We start from the raw sequence: 24,598 nt of genomic DNA, 5'->3' as shown, positions 1-24,598 counted from the left end.
TCTGTATCTACTAAAAATACAAAAATTAGCTGGGCATGGCGGTGCACACCTACAGTCCCAGCTACTCGGGAGGCTGAAGCTGGAGAATCACTTGAACTCGGGAGGTAGAGCTTGCAGTGAGCTGAGATGGTGCCCCTGCACTCCAGCCTAGGTGACAGAGTGAGACTCCATCTCAAAAAAAAAAAAAAAAAAAAAAAAAAGTAGTCAGGTCTGCTCTGTTTTGCTTATTTCCAAATCATACTCAATGTCTTCATCCTGTTTTACTGGCTTTTGGAGTTGAGCACTGAGTATTTCAAATCATTTTGTAAAACTTACCACCAAGGGACAAAGTAACAAAACCTTAAGGAGAAGCACATACTGTTTGTATTCCAAAAGACACATGTCTGCAGACACATGTGCAAACTGGACGGATTCAATTCAGCGATGGTATTTAGAGCCTGGGGGAAGGAGGAGTGAAAAAATGGCATTTCAGTTGCCCACAATGTATGTCTTTCCTTATTCAAAACCCAGATACGTTTTTCTTTCATGGAAATTCTTTCCTTAACAACTAACCTCACCTGGGACTTTATATCCACAGAAACTACCCAAGAGTTTTGAAGATTTACCACTAGCAAACCATAAAGAGGAAGCCATGTCAATATTATTTAATAAGTAAAATCTCTATGACGTTATTACTCATTGCTATAGGGGAGTGCTATGGTTTCAATGTGTTCCCAAAGTTAATGTGTTGGAAATCTGATCCCAATGTGGCAGTGTTAGGAGGTGGGGCCTAATAGGAGGTGTTTGGGTCATGGGGGCACCACACTCTAGAATGAATTAATGCCGTTACTGTGGGAGGGGATTCATTAGAAAAGGACAAGTTTGGCTCCCCCTTGCTTGCTTTATCTTGCCCTCTCTGCCTTTCCACCTTCTGCCATGGCATGATGCAGCAAGAGGCCCTCTGTTGAGCCGGCCCTTGATCTTGAACTTCCCGGTCTCCAGAATGACGAGGAAATATGTTTCTGCTCTTTATAAATTACCAAATCTATGGTGTTCTGTAATGGCCACAGGAAACAAAGACAGAGAATAGGACAAGTGAGTAGGAATCATTTGATCTTGCAGTCTTAGCTCCTGCTTTTAGCTCAAGCTCCCTACAGTTCTTCCTCTTGCTACCACCACTTTCTCAACCTCCTCCCCTTTTCCCACTGCCACCACAGACACTATTAGAAAGAAAATTCCTCAGAGTCTCATTCATAAAATGCATATCCAAAGGAATGACACACAGACTGGTTCAGAAGAGATTCAGAAAATAGTGAAACAAACTGCAGACCTAATCCCAGACTACCCACATAAATGCAGTAGCATGAGAAGGTACTTGAAGGAGGAGAGCCTGGATTTAACCCTGTGATCTTCAGCTGAGGCTTTCATTGCCTGGCTAGGTTGCTTTGAATCTACATCGGGCTTGAATATCCGGCTTCACATTTTCAGGCAGACAATAGTGATCACAGGAGTATTGTGGGAACTCACTCCCCTACCACACTCCTTCCCTCTCTCTTATCTCCATAGCTCAAAAATGCTAAAACTACAAACTATGATTCAGCGTTCAAAACTTCTGTGGTCCTGTCATAATAACAGAGGGTTGGACACTAGGGGCAAGACAGAAAATCCAATTAATCCTTCCCCCATGGGCAAACAACCTTATCAGATATTTTCCTTTAGCCCTAGCAGAAGTTTTGCATGAGAGATCCCACCTGTCATTTTTTCATATGTTTCAGAACAAAATCTCTGAGGCAGCATTTTTATTTTAACTCGGATGTAAGTTTTATTAAAAATGCCTGTTATGACCAGCTGGTGTCAAACTGCTGGTTTGCTAACTAGACATCAGCTGAAGAGGCTGCCTTTCCCTCTGTTTCATGAAAATGAGCATGGTGAACTATTAATAACAACTTCTAAAGCCAGTTGGCCATGGATCAGGTGGACCACGGAAGGCCAAAGAGTCCTGGGGGAGACAGAAGAGAGGAGGGGACAAAGGAAAGCCTCTCCTCATATATTCCTGCACTAAATGCATTCTTTCCCCCATCGCAGGTTAATTCCTCCTGTGCACCGGATCACACACAGACAGAACCCAGATCATATTCTGGTTTTCTTTCTTTCTTTTTTTTTCCAACTTTTATCTTAGGTTCGGAGGTCCATGTAGGAATTTGTTATATGGGTAAATGTCATGTCATGAAGGTTTGGTGTACAGGTCATTTCGTCACCCAGGTAACAAGAATAGTGCCCAATGGGTGGTTTTTCAATCCTCACCCTCCTCCCACCCTCCAGTCTCAAGTAGGCCCCAGTGTCTATTGTTCTTACACACCCGAAGGAAGATGAATTGTTCTATCATAAAGACACATGCGCGTGTATGTTCATTGCAGCACTATTCACAATAACAAAGACATGAAATCAACCTAAATGCCCATCAATGGGCAGACTGGATAAAGAAAATGTGGTACAAATACACCATGGTATACCACACAGCCACACACACACAAAAATAATGAAATCATTTCCTTTCTAGCAACATGGATAGAGCTGGAAGCCATTATCCTAAGCAAATGAATGCAGTAACAGAAAACCAAATACTGCATGTTCTCGCTTATAAGTGGGAGCTAAACATTGAGTACACATGCATTTTCTGATTTTCCTGTTATCGTATTTGTTATATTGGCATAACAAATGTTTTCAAATACCAACAGTGAGTCAGATGCAAAATTGTCCAAAAAAGAGCTGGGTTCTCTCACACTCGGAGGTTGTTTCTGCAGAGCAGGACCGTCAGTCCCCGGGAAGTGCACCATCACCCCGCACTGAGTGGCCGGGTACTGTATGTGGAACGCAGCTGCTCCACCCCAAAGGAGATGATTCTCATCATTCAAAACTTAGATCTTGAATGTGAACTGCCATTCCCCTGCCACCCACCCTGGGCAAGGGACTCTCATGATTTGACATGTCAGACCACCACGCATGTCATTTATTTAGCTGGCCATCTTTCATTGGCATTCCGACGCTTCCTCCACAGTAAGAAGCCCCTCTTCCTTCTGATGGGCTCTCAGGTGAGGCTGGCAGAATTCTGGAATTCACAAGCAAGGTGGCTAACCCTGAACGCATCATGTTTCTCCTGCACCTGATCCTTTTCCTCTATCCTACCCTCCGTCGACGGCACCGTCCCCATGTAGTCAGAGAAGCCAGCAAGTGAGACTCATCCTGAAATCTTCATCCTTACCCTGAATTTCTCTCGCCAGCTCTCGCCAGGCCCTGAGCTCCCTGCCTGTGGCCTCACCTGCCTCTAACCTGCACCCAGCTGCCCAGCGCAAGTCTGACAATATGACCTCCCACCTTGCTGAGACCAATAGTGGCCCCTTGAGGCCTTCAGGAGAAAGCTCTTTGGCTTGGCACACAGACTCCTCATATGGGACCCAGCACCTGGCGACTCGATGCCTCCCCTCTGACCTGCCCCACATGGCCACCCACTCACACCAACCTCATCACAAGCCCCTGTGCAACAGCTGGCACCATTCCTTTCACCAGGCCAGCCCCTCTCCACATCACTACCACTTACCTACGGGAATGTGAGCTCCTGAAGGCAAGGGGTTGGTGGGGGAAGGGTTGGGTTTTTTTGTTCATTACTGAATTTCATACACCTAGAACATTTCTAGGTACATATTAGCAGAAATCCAATTAATATAATAGAGAGAATGAAGAATGAATGAATGAATGAATGAATGAATGGTTATTCAAGACCCAGATTAAGTATCATTTTTCTCTTGGGAGCATTTATTGATTCCTCTTACTAATCTCAACAACTGTATCTGTTGCCCTTCGTTTGTACATCTCTTCCTGCCCACATCAGCAGTGGACGCCTGTCTCGTAGCATCTGTGGCTCCGTGCTATGACTGCTCCCATGTGTCTACAGCACTGAGCGATGCATGAGTCTCTTGGGAGAAGAACTGTCTTATGCCTGTGCTTGTGCTCTCTCCAACTCCCACCCATTCCTTCTTCTCCTACATATCTGATACCAACAACCAGGTGCCCAGCTCTGTATCCTGTGTGTCACAGACATCCCTATAGGCCCATCATTACGCACAGTGATGAACACATAAGACTGTCCACACATTTCAGGCCATTCCACGTTCACACCTAGATAAGGAACCTTTTGCCCTGGCTAATCGCAGCCTGACTTCCAAGGGCAGGTCCAAATGCAGGCCATTCATTTGACTCTGTGCTGGAAACCTGACTAGGGAGAGTGATTAAACCTTTCTCATCTAAAACCTTAAAAACCTTTTCATTGCATAGACAGCAAATAAGGTACAAATTACAACGTGCAGGTACAGGTAGCATGATGCCACATGATACACATTATGTTTCGTATCTAATACATTTTGTTGATTCAAATGACACCCGGAGGATTTATGTAAGCAGAAGTGAGACAAAGAGACCAATAAGCGCTGTGTGAAATAAACTGCTGAGGTGTGGGGAAAAAAAATCAAGCATATTTTCTCTGAAAGATTTCCAAATCTAATTCCTGTTGACTATGTTTCTCTCTTTTTTGTGCCCGAATGAATGAGACAGGATTGAGGGGATTCTGGAGATCACCTCATTTGAGATGACAGGAAACATCGCCGCGTTCCAGCTGAAAGACGGATGCTTCTTTACCTGGCCATTTCTCGTGGCTCCAGGAAACATTTAGAGATTATCTCTTCCCTTGCTGTAGGGACCCTGAGTGCCAGTGCTGCAAATAAATCAGCCTGAGATGGCAAGAACAGCGCATTCACCCAAAAGTTTGCCATTAAACATCACTATGCCCATATTTACTGTCTAGCTAATCTGTGCCCGCAAAGCCTGAGAGAAGAGCCAAGTCCTCCTGTGGCTGCTGTGCCCTGGACTCACAGCAGGGAGGAGTGGAGATGGGCTGGCAAGCCTGGGCGCAGACCCTGAGTCTCTACCGACCAAGCATGTGACCTCAAGCAAGTTCCTTTATGCTCCTGAGTCTCAGATGCTCATCAACCAAGTAGGGTGACAAATCAGACCTCTGCAGGCCGTTGTAAGGGCTAGATGTGAACTTGCAAGGACGTGGCACACAGTGAATAAGAGTGATGATTATTGTCATGTTCTTGCTCCAAACTTTATGGGTGTTCAGAAGCCTCGTGTGATAAGAACATTTTCTCTGGCTCTGGAAACTTTGACTGATCAGCATAGTTGCCAGAATGAGACACAAAATGGACACTAGTTAGAGTCACCTGCCCCAGTGCATGGTGAAGGAAGGGGAAGTGCTGGTCCTGAAGCAGGACCCTGGCTGGGAGAAGGGATGGGCTGAATTGTGTCCCCCTCCATAAAAGGTCTGTTGCAGCCCTTAACCCCCCAGGACCTCAGAATGGAACTTATGTGGGGATAGGTCTTTACAGAGGTAATCAGAGTTCAAATGGGATCATTAGATTGGGCCCTAATCCAATATGACGGGGGTTCTAATAAAAAGGAGAAATTTGGACACTAATACAGACACAGAGGGAAGACCATGAGAAGAGACAGAGGGAAAAGACGGCCACCTACAAGCCAAGAAGAGATGCCTGTCACAGATCCCTCCCTAGAGCTCTGCAATCTTGCCTATGCCTGGTCTCAGACTTCTAACCTCCACGACAGTGAGACAATGCATGTCTGTTCTTTAAGCCACTCAGTTTGTGGTCTTTGGTTATGGCAGCTTGAGCACACCAATGCAGAGGCCCTGTTGCCAGGGAAAGTCCATTCTTGGCCACTGTGATGCTCTGCAGCAGAGACCAGGGAATCTCTCTTCTCTTGCCCACAGCATCGTGTTGAAACCATCCGTATAAACTTTTTTTAAATAAAATTTGTCAGGGAAGAAAGAGAGGGGAGAAAGAAAAATAAATCCAGCTTGCAGCACACTCAGCATTAATCATGAGGCCAGCCTGTGCTCTAAACCCTTCCTCAGAGTTGTTTGCTGCCTACTGTCTTGGAATCACATAGACCCTAGATCACAGTTTCCCTTAACTGCTCTATTGATAACACCTTGAACATCATGAAACGTTACATTTTTCCTTTGAGATATTCCTTCAGGTCCTGCATTCTGAGGAAACGGCTGACTCAGCTGGTCTGAGGGACCCCTTAGGAGCTGACCCACCCAAGAATACAGTTTCCACATCCCGATGATTTCACCCCCCCACCTTGCCTTGCTCTCCATGATCCCCTTAAAAACTTCAGCCCAGAACAACTTGGGAAGATGGATTGGAGGGTCTCCTCCCCTCTCTACTCAGTGCCCACTGACCTTTAACTCTTTTTCTGCTGCAAATCCTGCTGTCCCCATGTAATGGGTCCATTATTGTGCAGTGGGCATACAAACCTGTCGGTCCTATAACAGTGTTACCATCTCTGCCCTACAAATAAACACATGCCTAAGAAGTTTTAACTTGAAATAAAATCAAGAGCAAAAATTTTTTAAGTATCCAAACTTTAATTTGAATAACTGCTCTCAAACTAAGAAATAATAAAATGAGACATTCTTCTCACTACTCTCAACCCAGGTGACATTTCCTCATTGCCTTAGTCTGGTTTTTATTGCTATAACAGAATACCTGAAACTGAGTAATTTATAAAGAAAAGGAATTTATTTCCTACAGTTACAGAGGTTGAAAAGTCGAAGGTCGAGAGGGGGCATCTGGTGAGAGCCTTCTTGCTGTTGGTGACACTGTAGAGTCTCATGGTAGCACATGGTGAGAGGGCCAAGCATGCTAATGTACTATATTCAGGTCTCTCTTCCTTTTATTATAAAGCCACCAGTCCCACTTACATGATAACCCATTAACCCATTAATCCAAGAATAGATTAATCCACTCATAAAAGCAAAGCACTCATGATCCAACCACCTCTTAAAGGCCCTACCTCTCAATACTGACACATTGGGGATTAAATTTCAACATGAGTTTTGGAAGGCACAAACATTCAAACCATTGTACTTACCCATGTTGCTACAATGACTCTCCAGTTTGAATGTCCATTGGGACTTCACTCTGAGTCCAGACCTACGTATCTAATTGCTTCCTTGATTCCCACTTGGACATCACTAATGCACCTCAAATTATGTACTCTTAATGCACTAGAATTATGATCCACACCTCCCCATCTCTGATCCATCTCCAGAGTTCAAACACTACCATCTAACCAATCATAGACCACCCATCTGTTTCCTGCCTATGTCTTGAACAGGGTCATTCTTGTCATCTCTCCCCTCTCCTGCCCACCATGCCCCCCACCCAAAACATTCCCTGGGCCCATCAGCCATTTCCCCACCCATCTCTCCTGGGTCCATGTACTTCTTTCCATCCTGGCCTTTCCCTGTCTACTGCTTGCCTGACCTACCGTCACAGCCCCCAGAGGTCCTTCCAGGCACTCCTGCCTCTTTAGCCCATTCTCCTCACAGGAGGCCACATGGTCTTTGGAAAGCACAGATCTGATCACAACACTGGCTACAGAAAACCTTCCAAGAGAGCTCTCATGCATTGCTGGTGGGAGTGCAAATTGAAATGGCCACTTTGGAAAACTGCTTGGCAGGATCCATTAGTGCTGAATATGTGTATACTTTAAGTCCCAGAAATTCAACTCTTAGAAAAACACCCAAAAGCAGGTGAAATAGAATCACCAAGTAGCTCATAGTACAGTCTGAGCATCCCTAATCTCAAAATCTGAAATGTTCCAAAATTTGAAACTTTTTGAACACTGACATGACACTCAAAGGAAATGCTAATTGGAGCATTTCAGGTTTCAGATTTTCAGATTAAGAATGCTGAACCAGTAAGTATCATATAAATATTTCAAAATCGGGAAAAAAACGGAAACACTCCTGATCCCAAGCATTTCAGATAAGGGATACTCCACCTGTAGTACTATTCCAAACAGCCAAACACTACCCAAATGTCCACAACAGCAAAACTGATCATTAAATCATGTTCTATTCACACGGTAATCTATGGCTATAAGTAGCAATCTGGATGACTCTCACGTTGTTGAGTGAAAGAAGCCAGGCACAGAGAATACATATGATATGACTCCCTTCATATAAAGTTTCTAAATGGTCAAAATTAACGTAGTGTTGTTACCAGTCAGGGTAGGGTTGCCTTTGGAACATGCCGGGGACTTAGAAGGGCTATGGGTAGGCCGGGCGCAGTGGCTCAAGCCTGTAATCCCAGCACTTTGGGAGGCCGAGACGGGTGGATCACAAGGTCAGGAGATCGAGACCATCCTGGCTAACATGGTGAAACCCCGTCTCTACTAAAAATACAAAAAACTAGCCGGGCGATGTGGCGGGCGTCTGTAGTCCCAGCTACTTGGGAGGCTGAGGCAGGAGAATGGCGTAAACCCGGGAGGCGGAGCTTGCAGTGAGCTGAGATCCGGCCACTGTACTCCAGCCTGGGTGGCAGAGAGAGACTCCGTCTAAAAAAAAAAAAAAAAGAAGGGCTATGGGTGACTTTTGGGGGGTTAATAATGTTCTGCTTGTTGATATGGTTGCATGATGTGTTCACAATGAAATTCACCTAGCTCACCCCTATGGGTGGTTTCTTGCATGTATATTACACTCCAGTAAAAAAGGCATTTAAAAAAATGACAGTGACATTGACAACTTTCCATTGCCCTTTATATAAAGATGAAAGTCCTTCATTTGCTTCAAGAAACTGCTTGGTCTGGTGCCTGCCTATGTCTTGAACCCAGGGCTACCCCTCTCAGCTGCCCATCTCTGATGACCTCATTGGTCTTTTCTCCATTCCTTGAAGCCAGCAACCCCCTGTGGCCTTGTGGTCTTTGCACAGGTTGTTTGTTCAGATGGTCTGGTGCTCTTTTCTCCCCATCTGTCCCTCAGATCTGAACTTGTCACTTCCTCAGGACGGCCTCTCTGTGCCCTGACCCTAGCCTGGTCAGGTGCCCCATTTCACACTCCTGTACCTTCCTTCACGTCATTTGTCACAATTTATAATTACTTGTCTGTGTCTTTAAGTTTTCCTCTCCAACTAGACTATGGGCCATGCAGTCAGAGTGCCTATCTGTCTTGTTCATCATTGTATCTGCGGTACCAAGCCCAGCACCTGCCTGATAGAACATGCTTAATAAATATTAATAAAAGAATGAGCTGTTGTAAGATATCAGTGCCATTTCTTTGCATCAGACATCTCAAAAGACTACTTTCTGAAGTTATGAAGTTTGATTCTTAATGTCTAATTTCTTTCTGCTGCAATTTGAGTTCATTTATCTTCATCTTGCCCTCAGTGAATATGAATTGAGATACTTACCACTCAATTTCCATTTACCATACACTCTTTTCATACCTTTGAATTTAGCTATTAAGTCATTTTTGATTTTCATCTGTTCAGTCGAAATAAGCTGATTCCATGCACATCAGTCATTTATTCCTATACTTCAGTTGTGTTTTTTGTTTTAAATGTAAGCACAACCATGCAAAGTTACATGGAGGAAAAAAACTGATCTGAACATATATGTTCCACCAATAGGCTGATAGTGGGCAGCTGTACCATACAACCGCATACAGCGTATCTAAAATAACGTTGATACCTAACATCCATTGAACACCATGGGAAGAGGAACCAGAAACTCACAGTACTCAAGTATCGAGTTGAAAGTTGGTTAGTAAGAACCAGAAATAGGACTTGAATGCAAGCAGCCTAGTTTGAGTACCTTAACCTTCACTTGGTGGAATTACATCAATACTTATTTTTTCCCTCTGCCAACAAGAGAGATAAAAATACAAAATTCTGGATGCATGTATCTTGACTTTTCTTTAAACAGTAAAGGAGGTAAGTCCCATTGTACATTGAATTTAGCCATTACACTTATGTTGATTCACTAGTACAACATGACCTTTTTCTCTCAGTGCTCAAAACTGTAACAGTGCTTGTCAATAACCTAGGTCAGGAATATATGACAAAGATGTCTGTGGACATCTGGTAAATGTTCCTGGCTGTACAAGGTTGGACTCTGCAGTATGAAGGTGGCCTCATGTGAGCCACCCCTGAGAATGGTAGGTGTCACAAAGCTCTTGATAAGAAATGAGTCCTCATATTAAACTAAATCTTCCCCTTCTAATTTTTAGTTCCTAACTTGTTGGGGAGATTTCCTTGTGACTGCTGACTTGACCCATTGATCATGTAACCCCAGTCTGCTCTCCCTCCAGAGTGGCCCTTTGGATGGCTATGATATCAGTACTATTCTGTGGCTCCCATCAGGCCTATCTCCACCCAGGAGGAACCATTTAGCAGTGGGCACCCTGTACCCACCCTGCCCATTCTCCTAAGCCTTCGCTTTACCATTAACAATGAGGGTGGAAGGCAAACAAAGAAAGGTGGGAGAGACAAAGTAAGTCCACACACCTGTCGACTGAGGCAGCAGTAGCAAAGAATCCAAAATGATTACCCCAGGTGTAGCCTGCCCACCTCTGTTTTGGCTTCAGAGACAGCCTTCTATGGCCCCTGAAAACCAGAAACCCTCTTGAAACTCATTTGCAGCACTGAATTCTAAGATTCAGGAATGCTAAAACAACTGGAGTGTTCAGACACAAAGCTTTAAAACCCAGAGTGCAACTACCATGTGTCAGTGACAATTACACCATTTCTGCAAAAGGCAAGCTTGCTCTGTAAGCTGAAGCCACTGTTGCTACATATTGTTAGGAACCTAAGATGTTAAAAGACATATGAGATGGAAAGGTGTATTAAGCCATTCTTGCATTGCTATAAAGAAATACATGAGGCTGGGTAATGTATTAAAAGAGAGATTTAATTGGTTTATTGTTCTGCAGGCTTTATAGTAAGCATGAGGCTGGCATCTGCTCGGCTTCTGGGGAGGCCTCAGGAAGCTTACATTCATGGCAGAAGACAAAAAGAGGCCAGGCACATCACATGACAAAAGCAGGAGCAAGAGAGCAAGTGGGGCGGTGCCACAGACTGTTAAATGACCAGATCTCATGAGAACTCACTATCACCAGGACAGTACAATGGGGGGATAGTACTAAACTATTCAAGAAGGATCCACCCTCATCATCCAATTACTTCCCCCCAGGTCCCCACCTCCAACACTGAAGATTACATTTCAACATGAGATTTGGGCAGGGACACATATCTCAAGTATATCAGAGGGGGTCTTTCAGAGTGTCCTTGTTGTATATTGGGGCTCTCAGGCCTTTTACAGCCCATATTTATCAGTTATTTCCAAACAGAAACCAGATCAAGAGCATTCCTAGGAAGCTGAGTTAATGGGCTACACCATGGTCCCATTAGCCCATGTGTCCTAGACGTTCACATACCTTTTGGTATAGTTTGCTTTATCCTTTTTCCCTCTTTTGTTCTCTTTATTTGTGGCCCCATTTCCCAAGCCAAATCATGCTGGGGAATTGTGAATGATCTAAGTTGTCCATTGTAGACCTTAGGAGAAAGTTGGAAGGAAGGAGAAGAGCAAAGCTAAGCCACACCTGCTCTCACCAGACAGGAGAGTGAAAATGACCATGGAGCCTTGTACTTGGTAATTCAGAGGGAGTACAGTTTAGTTCCATCAAACTAATATGTTTAAATAATGATAAAACCAGATGTGTTAGAGGGCATTTTATAGATCATCTCAGTTCTTTTTCTCATTTACAGATGAGAAAACAGTGAGGTCAAGGCCAGGGAAATGAATTGCCCAAGTACCCAAGGGGTGGTCAATACTGCTCATGATTTCAAACCTTGGTAGGCAGCTGGCCATCCTTGCAGCAGCAGACATTGCCAGAGCACCCAGGCAGCAGGACGAGGAGCCCCCAGCTGGCCGACACTTGGCTGACAAGTGGTCTTCACTCACCAGGGCCGGGGGCTGGTGGCCCATGTCCCCACACTCAGCTGACTGGTGGCCTTCACTCACCAGGGCCGGGGGCTGGTGGCTCATGTCCCCACAGGCTCAGCTGCAGAGTCTTCTCCTCTCCCCATGACTGACAGCATCCTGGATCATAGCATCCTGGATCATCTCCTCCAAACATCACAGCTATAAGTGCTTGTCACAACCTTAATAAAAATTCAGCTTGCCACAGACAGTGCAGATTTACAAAGATAGAGATTGAGTTTTCTATCAGTGTCGATATCCATGGGTTAGACAAGTGAGAGGACAGGATAAGGTTGGTAGAGAATCCGATGGCCACATCCAGATGATGCTCTGCCTGGATCCTGAGGGCTTATAATGTCTGCACTCTAGTTTCTGATGGAGATTGTTTTCATGTCTTCATTGGTATCTCACTTAATGCTATGGTATTTTTAATAATTCCAATGGTTAATACAGGGTTAAATTGTTTTATCGTTTTGAAGCAGAGGACTATGAAAACAAGTGTTTTTTAATGGAAGGGACAAAAATCAACGAGAGTGAGTTAGGAAGTCTTTGGCCAGGCCATGTGTTTGAATACCACTATTTAAGATTATTGGCTAGGCATGGCGGCTCATGCCTATAATGTCAGCACTTTGGGAGGCCAAGGTGGGCGGATCAAGAGGTCAAGAGATCGAGACCATCCTGGACAACATGGTGAAATCAAGTCTCCACTAAAAAACTTAAAAAAAAATAGCTGGGCGTGGTGGTGTGTGCCTGTAGTCCCAGCTACTTGGGAGGCTGAGGCAGGAGAATCGCTTAAACCCAGGAGGCAGAGGTTGCAGTGAGCCAAGAACGTGCCACTGCACTCCAGCCTGGCAACAGAGCAAGACTTGGTCTCAAAAAAAAAAGAAAAAAAAAAAAGATTATTTAAGGCCAGATGCGGTAGCTCACACCTGTAATCCCAGCACTTTGGGAGGCCGACAGGCAGGCGGATCACCTAAGGTCAGGAGTTCAAGACAAGCCTGGCCAACATAGTGAAACTCCATCTCTACCAAAAATACAAAAAATAGCTGGGCATGGTGGTGCATGCCTGTAGTCCCAGCTACTCGGAGGCTGAGGCAAGAGAATTGCTTGAACCCGGGAGGCAGAGGTTGCAGTGAACCGAGATCACGCCACTGCACTTCAGCCTTCAGCCTGGGCAACAGAGCAAGATTCTGTCTCAAAAAAAAAAAAATTATTTAAGATGCCCTCTTCCAATGATAGAAGTCGTAATTTGGGGATTCCAATTACATTTTCCACACAGAACCCCTCTGACAACTTCCTCTTCTCAGAGTCCGTCTCCCACAGCAGTGAAGATCCACGCCTTTTGCAGTTCCTCGGCTCTCCCGTGGCAGTGAAGATCCACGCCTTCTGCAGTTCCTCGGCTCTCCCGTGGCAGCGAAGATCCACGCCTTCTGCAGTTCCTCGGCTCTCCCGTGGCAGCGAAGATCCACGCCTTCTGCAGTTCCTCGGCTCTCCCGTGGCAGTGAAGATCCACGCCTTCTGCAGTTCCTCAGCTCTGCAGGAACGATCTCATTATGAGGTTGAACCCGTTTTCCTTGACAGCTGGAAATGTGTCATCTGAATTTTCCTTAACGATACTCCTAACCTGCCTTCTCATCAGTAAACTTGTCCTTACAATTCCTAAACCCTCCCAACTCATTTCCTCTTGGGAGTGCACCACCAGATTTTATAAGTACTCCATTCACTTTGGTTTTCAAATCACTAATTGGTCTCTTGTATAAGACCCAATGCTATGGAATGCAGGGGAGGGACATACGAAGGGGCGCTAGTCAAAGGACATCATAGAAAGGGGCTGAAACGCAAGTCTTTTGACTGCTATCAGGCTGAAGTCCGCTTTGCTTCTGTTCTGCAGCCCTACTATAAATGGTTGACCTCTTCATGGCTTTGAAACGGAGATGAGTCGCCTTGCATGATCCTCTTCTGCCTTCTTACCGGGGCACTGATGGGAAAGACTCCCAAATCTTTCACAAGTGACTCAATATCAGATAATGGGTTTGTTCTTCCCAAGGTCTTCTTAATGAGGCCACTTTACAACAGAAGATCTTGTCGGAAATCTGGGCGCAGAGTCGGTGCTTGTGAGATTAGGCCCTGGAGGTGAAGGCTCTTGCAGGGCTGCACAGAAAGGACCTCAGGCCTCCCACCATCTTCTTCCACTGCAATGTCTTCTTCGTGGAATAGACAAACTCCTGACGGATGCCTGGAATACGTCTTTATATGAGGTAGTGGGAAGCTACATGCAACCAGAGATTATTTCAGAATGTAAAAGGAAAAATTAAAACTGAAAGTGTGTGTCAAAGCCAATTTCTTAAATAATGGCTTATCTGGGGTAAAAGGAACCTGCCTCTGAAATATGCACTTGTCTTGAAAACAGGCAGGCACCCCAACAATAGATCATGTATGGAAAACAAGTTGAGTGGATGAGTAATTTAATGAGAATTTTCTTCAACTGGTTTCCAAAGCATTGTGAAGACTGTGTGCCTGTCATCTGGATTGGTTTAAAATAAAACTCAGTTGGTTTTTTTTTTTAAGAACAGATGGAAAGAAGGACACAAAGGCAAACAGTATGCAAACAACAGCAGAATTTCAAACAGGAGTGGGTAAAGAAATGGAAAATAAACAGAAGTCTAGGAAACAGCTACAACTTCAGTCCTAGAAAGGCATTTTCCAAACTATGATGTAGACACTTTAAAGATGAAGAATCTCTGCGACTCTGTGTGCAGCCGGAGCATCAGACTGTGGGGTCTTTTAGGGACCTAGAGAGCGCAGGTATCACTAGATCAGGGTTGGACTTTCAGGACATTTGGTTTCATTATATCAGTAAAAGGAGTTAGGAGTAATAAGAAAGTTTTCAAGCAAATGGAGAGAAATAACCTTACAAAAGAACCACATGACACGTACATTTTTTTTCATTACTAAGATGGGAGATTAAAAAAAAACAAAGAATGAAAGAAAGCCAGTGTTGAAGGGACTGAGTGATCCATTACTGAAGTGAAAGTTCTCGTTTTTGAGATAGAGGTATTGATCTGCCCAGACAATCACATCCCCGCACCTCGCATGCATCAGGCTGTCTTCACCCTGTTCACCAACTGAAGGCTTCCTGCCGCTGCCCACAGAACTGTCCCAGTGCAGAGTACCCTAGAGAAAGCCAGATGAAGTCCAGGTGTCCGCTCTGGTAGAGAGCTGGGACTCTGCAGTCTCTGAAGGTGAATCTAGCGCACACAGTCCATGGCTCTCCTTTGAATTATGACAGGTGAGACAGAGACCAGAAAGAGTTGTTGGGAAATGCCACATGCAGGATCTGGCCAGGGTGCCACCGAGCAGCACTGGAAACATTTTGGAGCGGGTCTCACCACCCCCGACCCCACACACCACACATACCACACGCATGTACCCCGAAAGCAAATTCAAACATTATAGAGACCCAGAGGCTGCTGGAAAATCACACCCTCCACAGACAGGCGCACATGAGAGGCCACAATTTAGGGTGGACTGACTTCCTTCAAGACAGAAGACAAAGAGGTGGAGATTAACACACGGTTGGCTAACTATGGTAGAACCCGCTAAGAGGGTTGTCTATACCTGAACTTCAGGAATAAAAGCCACCAGCCACGGATCATTTGAATTCAACTGCACTTCCACCATCAATGGCACAATTCTAGTCAAACAGAACACGCTCTTAGCACTATGGGCAGGAGGGTGTAGCTGTGTTCACTGTTGGTGCCATCCAAAGAAATGTATTAATTAAAGTAAGGATAATTGTGATACCCCCCCAAACCACTTCCCTATCCTTCTCCCTCTGCCTAGAATGGGTCTCTTCCCTCTAGAAATACCCAGAACCTTCTATTCTCTCTTCCCACATTAGGTGTTGCCCTCGAAACCTGCCTACACTCTGAGGAGAGAATGGAAACTAATAGGCAATGCTCTGCAAAGTGTATATGCATTTATAGCCTAGTCCAAAAGGAGTCTGTGACTCTAGACTTTCCAGCACCAACCAACAAGAAAGGCAACATCACAAGGCCCCGGGCTTGCCGCATCAATGAGTGCCGTCAGCTTTGAAGCTCCTTTGAGAAGTAGAGACCCGCACACAGCATCTGCCCCATTCCACACAGGTCCAGCCCCCACCACATTCCCAACAGTGCACCCCCAATAGCTGGAAGAAGAAAAATGCTGGGTACATACTACAAAACTGAGATTCCCATTTATTCTCAGAAACTGAGAATACCTAGTACAAAACTGAGATTCCCATTTATTCTCAGAAAGTGCACTACTAGAGCAAAATTCAAGTCATGATCGTTCGAAAATCAGATAACTTTGCAGAAAATATTTATTCTTTAAAATATAATCTAAATTAGTTTTTAAATTAAGTCATGTCACCAGGCATATCTCAGTTTGTGGAGGAAATGACAACAGCATAATAATTTTGGAAGGAAACACTAATGACTAATCTCTAAAAACAGAGTTTGTAATAGGTTAATAGGCTGGCAATAGTGATGATATGTCTAACATTCTTGTATGTCTTCTTGACCATGTTTTAAGGGCTTTCTAGGGGCCTGTCAATCTCCCAGGCCCCTAACATGCCACAGTTCATGCTGCACTGATCAAGTTGAAGCCTTATGGAAACTGATGGAGCCACAGCTGGGCAGCACACCCTGGTCCAGCCACCTTCCCACCAGGAGCTCAGGATAACACCAACAGACAGCTCAGGCCCCTCAGAGATGCAGGTCACAGAAGTTGGCACACGTTGGCCAACTACTTATCAGAAGTTGCGAATCTATTACACTTAAGATCGTTGGATGCATTATAGGGAAAGGAGGGGAAGACAGGTATCTCTAATTAGAACCTTTTGCCTAGCTCTTCTAAGAAAGGACTTTCAATTGTAGTGGTCCATCAGTTTTACTCTGACCATTTGATTGGATGCCCATGGGGCTCCATGCCCTTATCACTCTGGCCCTTATCTCGCCTTCTTACTAAATAGAGCATATTGGCCTTTGCCTCTTGGTGTCCTGCCTGGGAGTGATGTTCCTTTATCAGGAGCTTCTCCTGATGATCCCAGGCAAAATGGTGGCCAAGTGTTCAAACCTCATCTTCTGAGCCTTCCTCACTCTCCCTTTCTTGTATCCTGCCCCACCCTAAGAACTGACCTGTCTCTAGGCCCCCCGTACCCTCAGATCTCCTGTAACCACTGCTTACAGGCTCAAGTAATGCCCCCAGAGGTAGTCCCTTAGCTAGCTTTTTCCTATTTAAAGTTCAGCTCTGTGTTCTGCTTTTCAGACATGGGCTCTCCCCAGGTCTAAAGGATAGTATGAATTTTAGCTAGGAAAAAATGTGACTGCTGAATAAGGTAAGACCCCTCTCAGAAACCAAGGCCCAAACAATTTCATCTCAAGATCATCACAAAGAGACTCTGCTATGGTTTAGATACTTGGCTCCTCCAAACCTAATGTTCACATTTGCTCCCCAATGTTTAAGGTGGAGCCCCAGTGAGCAGTGTTTGAGGCATAGGTGCAGATCACTCTTGAACAGATTAATACTCTCCCTCAGGGGTGAATGAATTCTCACTCTATTAGTTCCCCCAGAGAGCTTGTTAAGAAATGCCTGGCACCTCCTCCTCTTTCTTGCTTCCTCTCTGGCCAGAGATCACATGGCCAGAGAGGAAGCAAGAGAGAGAGGCCCTCACTAGATGCAGATGCCAGTGTCATGCTTCTTGTACAGCCTACAGAACCATGCACCAAATGAACTTATTTTGTTTATAAATTCCCCAGCCACAATTGTTCCATTATAGCAACACAAAATGGACTAAGACGCTATTCATTAAGTGGAAATGGATCATCATAAAGGTCTTCATCCTTGTCATCTCTAACACAGGCCTGACTTATATTTTTGTTAAGGGCCATTTTTACTTTTTGCACTTCACACTCAAGACAACTAGCAAGTCTGTTCCTAAGTTAAATATCTGTGAAGACAAGAGAGGCTCCCCTGTGGTCATATACCTTTCAGGCATATTCCTCTCTCAAACACAACCATCTGCTTCCTTCATTACTTTTCATTCACTCATTCATTCATTCACTCATTCATTCACTAATTCATTCATTAATTCATTCATTCAATCATTCATTCACTCATTGATTCACTAATTCATTCATTCATTCACTCATTCATTCAATAACTCATTCATTCATTTACTCATTCATTCATTCACTCATTCATTCAAGCAAGTTGATATGTTTGATATGCTGATATATAGTCTGTGTCCCAGACTAAATGTCTTCAAGATCAGCACTCTCTATCAATCTTCTGTAGCTTCTCGTTATGGGTCCAGCAACGTGGCTTCTTCCTCGCATTCAGGGCAGCAGGGTGGGGAGGCAGTACATACCCCTGCTCTTGCCCTGATTATTATTACCCCATGATTGCATTTCCCCATTGCTCCTCTCAAAAATGTATAACCGGTAACTCTTTTTTTTTCCTTTTTAGACACAGGGCCTTACTCTGTCACACAAGCTAGAGTACAGTGGCACAATGATAGCTTGCTGAAGTCTCAAACTCCTGAGCTTGAGCAATCTGCCTGCCTTAGCCTCCTGAGTGACCAGGACTATGGTTGCTTACCACCATGCCCAGCTAATTATATATATATTTATTTATTTTAGAGATGGGGTCTTGCTATGTTGCCCAGCCTGGCCTTGAACTCCTAGCCTCAAGTGATCCCCCTGGTCAGCCTCCCAAAATGTTGGGATTATGGACACGAGCCACTGCGCCTGGCTTACTGACTCTTTCTAAAGGCCCTAGATTTAATTTCATGTTATCGTCTTCTTCACCTCTCTCACAAAGAGAAAAAAAAAAAAGTTTGATTAGGCTACCAGCTGTTTTGAGGATGCATAAAGGCTGGTCTAAGCACATCCCAGGACTGGAAACTTCCATGACAATGGCCTTGGAACTCAGTATTGCCTAGCAAAACCACCCTTGAGAAGGAATAAAGAAAGAGATGAAAAACAAAATAAAGGAGACGATGAACGAGGGAAAAAGGAGTTAAGGACAGAGTGGAAAAGGAGAGGGGAAATAGAGAAAATAAGGACTAAGAGTAAGAACTGGAGACAAGATAGGAAAGCAGAATCTCTTCCGATCTAAAGAGGGGAGAGTGGAGGGTTTGGGGCAGGTGCTACTGAGGGCTCTCGTTTGCCCATCTTGGAATGCCAGCCACATGCATGTAGCTTCTTCTCAAAAGCAGAAATAACTGTTTATTTTTTTATGCGTCTGGTGGCATAAAATGCCATGAGTATCCTCTGAGGTTTTATTTTGCTTTGTTTTTACTTGTCCCCCAGCCAGCTAAGCAGGAGCTTTAAAACGCACTCAATGCCAAAGCACATTCATTGCAATATAAATGGAAGATTAGCAGAGGAATGCTAAGGGGAGGGTGGCAGCTTTTTTCTCTCCCTTGCCAATAGCCAGGTTTGAAGTGCCCTGCTCACCTTTTAAAGATAGTCTTAACCAAGCTGACGATTCAGCCTTGGAGGATTAAAGAGGCAGTGTCCTTTCATTAAGCCATACATAGCGCTCCAACTGTTTCCTAACCAGGGTTTCCAGTTCTTCAGTTTATAATCATTTGCAAGGACTTGAAACTTTTCTTTCTAAACAAATCTAACTGTATGGGAAGATCTATCAACAACAGGAGAGGAAAACTGCTGACTGATGGGTAACACAACAATAACATATGGGCCACAGGGCTGTGTGCCCAAGACTCATCTTTTTTTTTAAAGCTTGAAAATGAATTCCTCCTGTCCTGCACACTCAGGAGGGTTTACTAGCAGCCTAATTAATTAAGAGCATCTATGTATCTGACGGGGATGCCCCCATGGCTGGAACAGGTGCTCTCTCCTCCTCCTGGGTACCTCACTGTTCCCTCTATTATTATTATTTTTTAAACACAGTTCCAAACCACTTTTTACAGCCTCCAGGGTCTAGCTATGGGAAGCCTTCCACAAATCAGCTCCAGTTCTTCTGTGCTGCCTATTCTCATCTGAAGCAAAAGAGGTACATCCGTTCATGTTAAACAATTACTTTCTCTAAATCTTTCTCATTTCCGATCACATGGAATGACAGTGTGATAGCTAACCAGACATGTGAATAAGTCATGGAAGATTTTTTTAATGCAGATTTAAATAAAATATCCCTCATTATGGTGCTTAATTCCATCTACGGCTAAGAAGACAGCCATCTGGAGCATACCAGCAAGGTGGGTATTAAGGAGGCATGCACACCCCGGACTGTAACACTGAAGCAGAGGTTTGACACCAGGCCTCAAGAAGACTGGTGATGCTATCAAGGAGGAATGTAATTGTGTTGATTTATGTGTTATTTTTATTCTGTATTTTAAAGGAATGAAGACTGGCTATCCCGAGGTGATAAATGAGGTCTTAGAAATGGCATCTTTCTTTTGAAGTTTGTCCCACTAAGTTGTACCCTCCTGCGGCAGAGGATGCGCAGACCGTAAGCTTTGCCACAGCGCCCTCTTGTGGTCAGAGAACCGCAATGACAACATTTCCTCGTCTTAAGAAACTATTATGACTTTAATTACAGATTAATTATACCCTTTCATCAAGGTTGAAAGAAGAATCCATACAAAGCATGACGACTAGAAAGTCGAAGACATGCTTTCTTTTCTTTTTTTCTTTTTATTGTGACATCATTTCTCTTCAATGCCCTTTCAATTAATAGTAGTTGAGCGTTGGGGGCTGAAGTCAGACCCTCTGGGTTCAAATCACATTGCTGTGTCCTGCAGGCTGTCCTCGGGCAAGTTACTAACTTCTCTGTGTCCAGAACTCTGCATCACGTACTTATATCCTAAGGTAGTAGTGAACATTAAATATTAAGGACTTCAAAAGTGCCTGGAGCCTTGTAATAAGTGTTCACTGTTGGTCATTATCATTGATTTTTTTTTTTAATAAATCAAAGAATCGTTACATTTCTGCTTGAAGTGACTTCAGAGATAATTAAGTCCAAGTTTTTCATTTTGTAGATGAGAAATCTCTGGTCCAGAGGAGCAAAGTGAACTGCCTACAGTTGCCTAATTATTCAATGGCAGAGTTGAAACTGGAATTTAATTCTTCTGGTTCTCTAGGGCCCGGGTTTCTGTCTTTTCTGGAGAACAGTTCCCATAGGAAGCTCTTTTTGCTCCGTATGTGCAGCGGGTGGACTTGCAGGAACTTTCTGCAGGGCCCTGGGGGGATGTGGGGCGCTATGGGAAAGGCACTGAGCCACACTCACACACCGGGCTCAGAGGTCTGGGCACAGGAGTAACGAGTTCAGTAATCCCTGCCCCTTCTTGCCATGACAGTGAGATCAACAATCCAAGACTTAGAGAACTGGATGATGTGCACTATAGTCTGCCTAGAAATACTGGTCTCAACCACTTTCAGGAAGACCAAAATGCCCACACACATATACCAAAAAATCTAGTGCCTGTAAATCTGTTTTTAGAGTACCAGATTCCTAAGCTGCCATGTCTTCTGAGATAATATCCAACTCCAAAGGCTAAGTTTCCAAGAGGGCCTTGTATGAATATGGAACTAAGAGGCACGCTGGCTGCAGAACTGACTTCTCTCATGGAAAGTTTCTGTTCATTTTCTTTTTAAAGAAGATATCGTATCACAAAAAGACAAATGTCACGTGATTCCACTTATATGAGGCACCTAGAGTAGTCAAATTCAGAGACAGAAAGTAGAACAGAGGTTGCCAGAGGCTGGGGGAAGGGAGAATGAGGAGTTATTATTTAATGGATATAGCCAATATTGCCAAGGAAATAGATGTCAGTCTACAGATTAGTGTTTACACTTTCAAAACTCAACCTAATGTTTATTAGGCTAAAGATTATTTTATCTTGAATTAAGACCCATAATACAACGAAGGTTTAGCCTCCCATCTTGGGTGAACCTCTGGGATTTCTTAACCTCCTTTTGATTTTCTGGCATCACTGAAAGCCGACATATAAACAAACCAGTGTAACACAATCACTGGCCAATGTATTGGTGGTCTTTGGCAAACATGAAGAGTGGGCATTAACGAATGATACCAGACAATTCTCTTCCCCCACAAAGACATGTGGACTTCAGATAGGAAACATGAGCATATAGTAATTGTCAGACTCCCAGGTCAGCATGTCTGTTTGGAAAGAGCTCTCGAGTGAAGACCGAAAGACGGGGTTCTGGTTCCAGCTCACCTATGCACTTGTCGGACCTTGGCAAATGGAGTGAGTTCTCTGGGCCTTTGCTTGCTCCTCTCTAAAACAGGGACTCAATAGGTGATCTCTAAAGTCCTTCAGTGATCATTCTGTGACCTGAGCCCAATACCGCTCCAGGTCTACCACAGCTGTGGTGTGGGGTACTATTCGTAACTACACAATTGAGAAACTTTCAAAGGAGATTTAATTGTACTAAGACTACCACGTGACCAAATAAAATAATTAGACTGCTACTTTCTCTTTCTGGGATAACCTGATATTCAGGATGAGAGATTGAACATAGGATTTTATATATCAAAATAAAAATAAAATTGGAACGAACAATATACAAGAATTTTTGTATAAGGAAGCCTTCTTAACATCTATCCTTTCTTTCTAAATGGTCTTTACGTCGTTCAGTACCAAAAAATGGTGTCCACCCCCTCAGAATTTTTTTTTTTTTTTTTGAGACGTGTCTCCCTGTCGCCCAGGCTTGAGTACAGTGGTGCGATCTCGGCTCACTGCAAGCTCTACCTCCCAGGTTCACACCATTCTCCTGCCTCAGCCTCCCATGTAGCTGGGACTACTGGTGACCACCACTACACCCCACTAATTATTTGTATTTTTAGTAGAGACGGGGCTTCACTGTGTGAGCCAAGATTGTCTCCATCTCCTGACCTCGTGATCCACCTGCCTCTGCCTCCCAAAGTGCTGGGATTACAGGCGTGATCCACCGCACCCGGCCTACCCCCTCAGGTTTTCTAATGACACCACCAATACATAGAAAACAGAGGCAACGCGTATGAGCCTCTTATAACTGAAACTCTTATAAATGAAAGATCAAGGTACTTGTTATACAGACGAGATATAGGGAAGCCTGATGTAGGGGAAAAAAATGAAAACTTCTAAAATTCCTTTCTGTTTTCATCTGAAAATTTGCCCTCAGAAATGAGAATAATGAAAAATTATAAGTAGCGTTTTATAAATGATGAGTTGCATGTGTTTTTATTGTTAACTTTGTGTGACAAAAACTATGCTTAATCTTAAGTGTTCATATACTGCTAGCTGGCTATACTCTGCAAAAGGATTTATGAAAAAGATTTTCATAAAAAAATGTCTATACTGCCAGCCAGTACAGTCCTTTCGTGTGCAAAAGCACTAAACAGAACTCCCCAGTGCAAGAGCAAAGGGCATTTTTCTCTTCAGGGGACACAGTGATTTCCTCCAAGAAAAGGAAGAATTGAATACCGGCTTTGATTCTGAGTTTCCGCTCATGGACTTCTGATCTACACTGGTGCTTTTCCTCCACATTGTGCCACGAGGGACTGGGAGTAGACTAGACCTTGGCTCCAGCATCCTTTCATCCTTACGGAGATGAGAAACCAGGGACTCATTACCCTACTTTCTTAAAAAGCCCAGGGCAAAGAAATGGATCAACTCGCCTAGAGATTCTGATAATGGAAAGAAGTTGCAGTCTGTCCCATGACAGTTTTATGAGAAGTTCAATCTAACCCAAGAGTCTGAAAGAAAGCATACTGTCTTATTAAAAGCAATGGTTCGAATCTACCTGAATTCAACATAAAACTATGCTTTTGTTAAAAGACTGTTTTAGGCCGGGTGCAGTGGCTCATGCCTGTAATCCTAGCACTTTGGAAGGCCAAGGCAAGCAGATTCATTGAGGCCAGGAGTTCGAGACCAGCCTGGCCAACATGGTTAAACCTCTTCTGTACTAAAAATATAAATTAGCCAGGCATGGTGGGGGGTACCTGTAGTCCCAGCAACTGTAGAGGCTGAGGTGGTAAATCACTTAAACCCAGGAGGCAGAGACCTCAGTGAGCCAAGATCGCACCACAGCACTCCAGCCTGGGCAACAGAGTGAGACCCCATCTCAAAAAAAAAAAAAAAAAGAATGTTTTATAAACTATGTCAATTAAAACTAAATTCGTGTTAGTTCAATATTTTCACAGCAATGAGCCTGCAGACCCTGTGAAGACATTACAAACTATGCACGTGCTGAAACTTGGAGCTTATCTACAAGCTAATGAAGACATGTTCGTCTTTTATTATCCCTTTTATTACCAAAATGGGATATCGACTTTATTACATGAAAGCCATATGAGTCCTTTGCAGAGTCAGAGGCTAACTCTGTCACTTATTTGCTATGAATGGGGGCATTTTTTACTTACATGAGCCTCAATTTCAACAAACTGAGAACAATGTCTACCTTCAAGGTCAGAAATAAACTCATATTCATAAAGTATTCCCAACTGTGCCTGACACATGAAATCTCCAGCCATCATCACATCAGCACTCCATGGTGCAAGTCATTTTGAAATGATCACCTGATTGGAAAATATTACCAAACTAAATGTCTTTCCAAGTGCAACAAAGATATTCAGATGTTTCCTGGGTCACTTGAAGTCACCATTATTAACCCAATAAATGGCCAGAGACACTTATATCCTCTCTAAG

At 43.9% G+C, this 24,598-nt stretch overlaps 1 protein-coding gene across 5 annotated transcripts in view; it reads right to left on the bottom strand.

Annotated features, from left to right (window-relative positions):
* The window catches only part of DISC1 (disrupted in schizophrenia 1), a 430,525-nt gene that overhangs the window by 154,961 nt on the left and 250,966 nt on the right, over window positions 1-24,598 (bottom strand). The window contains exon 10 of one of the 5 annotated variants that reach the window (XM_011997307.1): window positions 20,567-20,751. The exons of the other annotated variants lie outside the window; for them this stretch is intronic. Within the exon in view, the coding sequence (XP_011852697.1) occupies window positions 20,669-20,751 (83 nt within the window). The 3' untranslated portion in view covers window positions 20,567-20,668. Of the gene's footprint in view, window positions 1-20,566; window positions 20,752-24,598 lie in introns of those variants that run through there. 5 annotated transcript variants of the gene reach the window in all.

This window comes from Mandrillus leucophaeus, unplaced genomic scaffold (assembly GCF_000951045.1).
Source record: "Mandrillus leucophaeus isolate KB7577 unplaced genomic scaffold, Mleu.le_1.0 Scaffold537, whole genome shotgun sequence".
Lineage (NCBI taxonomy): Eukaryota > Metazoa > Chordata > Mammalia > Primates > Cercopithecidae > Mandrillus > Mandrillus leucophaeus.
Note: the sequence above shows the minus strand (reverse complement) of the source record. Positions and strands in the feature narration are given on the sequence as shown.